The sequence below is a fragment of the Octopus bimaculoides genome, chromosome 20, assembly GCF_001194135.2.
Source record: "Octopus bimaculoides isolate UCB-OBI-ISO-001 chromosome 20, ASM119413v2, whole genome shotgun sequence".
NCBI classification, from domain to species: domain Eukaryota; kingdom Metazoa; phylum Mollusca; class Cephalopoda; order Octopoda; family Octopodidae; genus Octopus; species Octopus bimaculoides.
In genome coordinates, this window is record NC_069000.1 from 38,129,663 (window position 1) to 38,135,523 (window position 5,861).

The 5,861-nt window shown below is 40.9% G+C and overlaps 1 protein-coding gene across 1 annotated transcript in view; it reads left to right on the plus strand.

Annotated features, from left to right (window-relative positions):
• The first annotated feature begins 993 nt into the window (after positions 1-993).
• Positions 994-5,861, plus strand: part of LOC106875455 (uncharacterized) — an 11,552-nt gene continuing 6,684 nt past the window's right edge. Inside the window, exon 1 of the mRNA XM_014923607.2 lies at positions 994-1,909. Within this exon, the coding sequence (XP_014779093.1) occupies positions 1,279-1,909 (631 nt within the window). The 5' untranslated portion in view covers positions 994-1,278. The remainder of the gene's footprint in view (positions 1,910-5,861) is intronic.

Sequence of the window (5,861 nt, forward strand, 5' to 3'; positions counted from 1 at the left end):
TATATATATATATATATCTATTTATTTATTTATCCATCTATCTATCTGTTTATCTCTCTCTATCTATCTATCTATCTATCTATCTATCTATCTATCTATCTATCTATCTATCTATCTATCTATCCGTCTGTCTATCTATCTACCTTTCAGTCGTACTCGACCTTTCTCTCATCCTTCAAAACCTCCCCTCTCCTCCCTCCTCCTCCCCATCTCCTCCACCCCCTCCATCCTCTCTCTCTATCTCCATGATGTCTCTGTACTCTAATGTTACATCATACACAACAACGATCCGTTTACCTTTCCTCCTCTCTCCCTCTCTCCCTCTCTTTCTCTCTCTCCTCCTCATCCTTTTTCTTTTCCTTGTTACATTAATTACTTCTTTCTTCATTTCTTCTTCCCTCTTCCTATTACTTTTCTCCCCCTCCCCTTCTTCCTCTATCTTCTCTCTTTCCTCCCTTTGTTCTTTCTCGCCTCTCCCTCCCTCACTTTAATCCTTCCTCTCACAAACCTACTTCTTCACCCACCTCCCTTGCCTTCCCCCTCACGTATAAGTGCACAACACAAACTACACACAGGTGTACACCTATACACGTACACACACACACACACACACACGCTCACACACACATACACACGCTCACACACATACACACACACACACACATACACTCTCACACACAGACACACAGACACACACACACACACACACACACACACGCCTGCGTATACTGGCTGACACGCACGCGCATACACGTTCACACACGCAGGTACGTACGTCAAACGCACGCAAAAATGCACTACACCATCCACAATCACACACACACACACACACACATACTCTCACACACACACACACACACACACACACATATACACACACACGTACAGATTCACCTAGCAAGCGGGAGTGGCTATCTCAGGTCGGCGATATTCCTTGTGAGTAATAAGATCATGTGACTTGCCCGGTCCATACACAACACGTATATAAAGCGAGCATTCGCAGTAGAGAACCAGAATCAATAGTGACTGCAAACGAAGCAGTGCTAAAGCCTTAAACTCAAAGCTAATCAGCAGCCACACGTTTCCTTGTGGTTGTTTGCAAAACATTTCAACACATTTATCTACCTACACATAGTTTAACCACTCTTAACTTTGTCATTAATCGTGTTCGGATTTAGTCCCAAAGGAATTTAGTGAGTTTAAAACTTCTTTTTGCAAATTTGCAGTACATTTAACTTGTTAGTTATTCGAAACAGATTTTTTAAAAAACTTATCATTATGACTCAAGACAAGCAGGAAGACCAGCATCGGTGTGACAGAAGAATCAGCGTTTGTTCTAGCTCGAGTAGTAACAACAGCAACAACAGTTTGTGCAAGGAGTACCTGTTGTCGGCGAGAATGTCCCCAAGTCGTGAAGCTGTGTCCGCGCCGCACTCGAGGTCCTGTTCGTTCAGGAACAAACCACGCAGTAGAGAAGTGGAAATGCTTGGCGCCAGGCCACGCACCAACAGTATGCCGAACCCTGACCCGATCTATCTATCGGTGTCCTGCGAAAACATCGGTGACAGACCGACTGGCGGACTTTACAGAGTACGCTCTTTTACAAAGACTCCCAAGGGCCTGGTGAACCGAGGAGATTCCTTCAAAAAACGAAGCAATAATAGCGTCATGTCTAGTGGAAGCACCATTACTGACCATAACGAACAGTGTGGAGGTGGCTCAGACCGAGGGACACGTTCGCGAACTCTGAGCGTGGCCTCATCTCAAGGCAGTAACAGTTGCAGTGGAAGTTCTACTACAGCCCCAACATATTTCCGACAAGTTATCCTTGGAGCCAGTGGTGTTGGAAAGACATCTATCTTGAGGCAGTTTATGACTTCAGAATATATGGGAGTTGTAGAAAATTCAGGTGAGGATTCGCCTTATTTTATTTAATTTCATATTAATTTTATAATAGTTTTAATTTTTGTAATATTTAAAAAACAAAAACAAAGAAAAGATTACAAAGCAAGGCTAAATTTTAAAAATTGATCTTTCTGACTACCTGTTAACTATGAATGTTTGTATGCAACAATAAACACACACACGCGCACACACATATATGTGTATATGCACTCCTTAGAGTTGTCATGCGTGTATAAACATCTCTACAACTGTTTTTATTCATAGATATCAATTTTGCAGATGTAATACACACACACACACACACACACACACACACACACATACACACATATATATACACATGCAGTGGCATATATACACACAAGCACACTACACATACGCACACATACATATACTAAAAAATGCATAGCTATACATACATAAACACTTAGCTACACACACACAAACGCACACACACATATATATATATATATATTGCGAAATATATACATATGCATACGCGTTGCATTTCATACATGTGGTCGTTTTTACGTAGAAGACCCTGCTCACAATTGCCAGTGTGTATAAAATATAAGGAGCCTTTCTTGTACTCAAACGTCTCAGAGCTATTCACACCTACATTGACCCTTTCCCTAACAAACTATCTGCTCCTATTTCTCTCTCTTTACACGCAAACAAAACGCATAAATTTCTGCATGTGCGTGTACGATTATATACAAATATTAACTTAAACGCAAGCACGTACGTCTACATAAATACATACATACATGCATACATATGCTTATACTACGGATGAGCACCCACTTGCCAGTTCACACATCAATCCAGGAGATTGCAAACCTACTATTTTCATTCATGAATATGTTGTACGATGTGTAAAGCGAACAAGGCGAAATAGGAGAAACGCTGAATATTCCCCAATATCGATTATGTGTGCTAAATATAGCTTTGCTATCTGTTATATCACTTTAATGAAAAAGACCCCTATCTCGTCATGTGACGTCAGAGTAATCTTAATGCTATCTACTCCCTCGTACGAATAGTCCCACAATCCTTTATTTCTCCTTCTTTCGTTTTTCTCCTCTCTTTTTTTCTTTTCCTATTTTTTTTCTTTTACTACCTTCTCGCCCCGTCTTCATTTTGTTTCATATTCTGTATCGATTTTACCCCCAAGGTTTTTAAACTTCATTACACACACACACACACACACACACACACACACACACACACACAGAGGCACCTACGCACCTACACACGCACAACTCGATCAATGCATATTTTGAAATAGTATGGTTCCTACTTGAAACGCACATACACACACACACACACACATACACGCACACACAACCAGATTCACATACACATGCACATACAAAGGCACACACGCACACACATGCAGGCACACATACACACGCACATAGACTCGAGTGTTTGTTGTCAGAAGAATGATTGCTATATTTAGTATCAGCAATCAGTGTCTCCCCCATGCTATAAACTATTTTTAGCGTGGAGCGGAATCTCACCGACACGTCATCTCTGTCGCCAGTGCTATTACGTCATAGATCCCCCCCCCCGCCAGATTCCTTCGGAGGCCACCACAACGAACATCACCAACAGTAACAACGACTCTAACTTTCATGTGTTAATGAGGGTGCCTCTAAGTTGTCGCACAATCTGCACGAAATGGCAGCCACATCGTCCTTGGTTTAACGTCTAGGTTTAACATGGTACTCCTAGATACACAATGACAGGATAAGGGTGACCTATCATGTCGTTGGTCATATGTATGTTCAGTCAGAGCAGACCTGCGTCACCACCACCACCACCAACATCAACAACAACACTAACTTTCACTTGTTAACGAGGAAGCCTCTACGTGGTCGAACAATCTGCGCGAAATCGCAACCAGATCACCATAACGTCTAGGGTTAACACTACTCCTAGATACACGATGACTGGATAAGGGTGACTGATCATGTTTTTGGTCGTAGGTGTTCTCAGACAAGGCAGACCTGGGGCCAAACAACAACAACAACAATTAATTACAGCACTATGTTTTATATCAGCTTCCAATTTATCAACACCATGACCACCACTTTTGAAACTACTAAAGGGGCGAGGACGCGGTGTACTTCGAGCGCCGTTTTTATGGAAGGGCGGCATTTTAGGGTCTGCTGTAAAAGCATATATAGGTTGAAGGGTTACTCTGAGTAACACACACTCTAGTCATACCACTGGCAAAAGCAAACTACACCATCACCAACATAAGTTTATAAAACTCTCTCCGCACTGAAATCGCTTTTAACACCGCGAAAGACCCTCCACTGCCACATCTAGAAATAGGGACACGATATGGAGAAACACCACAGCATCATCACCAGCAGCAACAGGACACCATCGCCTGAAGCCTCGAAGCTACCATCACTTCTCTGTTGTTGTAGTTTGTTAATGAATCAGCGAGGTTTTCCCCATTACAACCGGCTGGCGGACTTCCTATTGCGATCGATATAGATCGCGCTAGATTTATACAGATACTATCACTGCACTAACCCACGCCTTTCTCGTAGTAGAAGATATCTTATACGTAGGAAAAAACTCACTTCAACCAGATGTTTTGTACACTGCAGCCAACTGCTCAATATACACACACATACACACACGTTTATATATTTCATAAATGTATATGTGTGCGCGTACGTGTGTTTACATGCGCATTTAAGAATTCTTTGACGATTTTGTCGATTTGTTTTTGTAGTTAGTTTGTGGCTTGTGCAGTCACTACCACTACGACTGATATTATTTGTGTAACAGTCGCGCCAATTTCTAACAAAGGGATTCCCAAACATGTACAGATAATAATAGACGAGGGAACCTGCGGTGCGGAAGGGCGCTTGAGATTTATAGAAATCGCTTTGATTTTTCAACTAATCACTGCTAACAACACGCAACTTTCGGGTGTATAAAATGCGTAGAGAACCTTCTATCTCTTTCTCTTAATGAACATAATGTTGCAGACATGCTGACAATCAAAAGCATATTTTGTGCAAAGCGGTCGTGCCGCCCTAAAACTGTACCTAGAATTAAAATTAATTGCAAGAAAGAGGCAAACTTCTCCACGGCGTTAAAAATGTAACATCAAATTAGATTAATATCTTAGAAATACTGTACGGTGAATGAACAGACAATCAGTTAGCAAGATCCAGTAGCTGTGTGGCATTTTATCATATTAACCCCGGAAGGATCAAAGGATGATTTAATTGGCTACTTGGGGATTAAAAAGCACTGCTTTTTGTTTATGTCATTTAACTTAGCAACTCGACAAATGAAGGCCAACAAGACAAGTACCAGAATAAAACTAACTATTGGAATTGATGTGATCGATTAAAACCTTTCAAAGAATTGCTCCATTTTGGTCGCAGTCCAGTGACTGGGACGAGAGAAACAGTAAAAGAAGTATGAGTGTGTGCATATGCATATGGGCGTGCGCATTATACATATGTATATATATACACGCATATACCTATATATACTTATATACCTTTATGCACATACATACATATATATATATATATATATATATCCGATCGCCGGATAACGTCAGAGTATAGAAAAACTTTATATATCTTTAATCGAAGATGTCTATCGGTGCGATGTATTAGTAGTGTAATCTCTTGTTATGATTTTGACGGCAATGAATGTGCACAGACATGTGCATCTGCAGAAGCAAAGATGCGTACAGTTGACTATATGAATGAAGAGGAGTGTTGGATAAGATATTGAAGGCAACAGTAGTATGTAGTAGTAACCGACAGCAACTATCAGATCACAAAAATAGACGGCGGTAAAAGCACGAACAACCTGTTACGTATCCAGTTGACAGAGCGCTATACAACAGCACCAACAATAACCACGGAAGTATATACATACATACATATATATATATATATATATATATA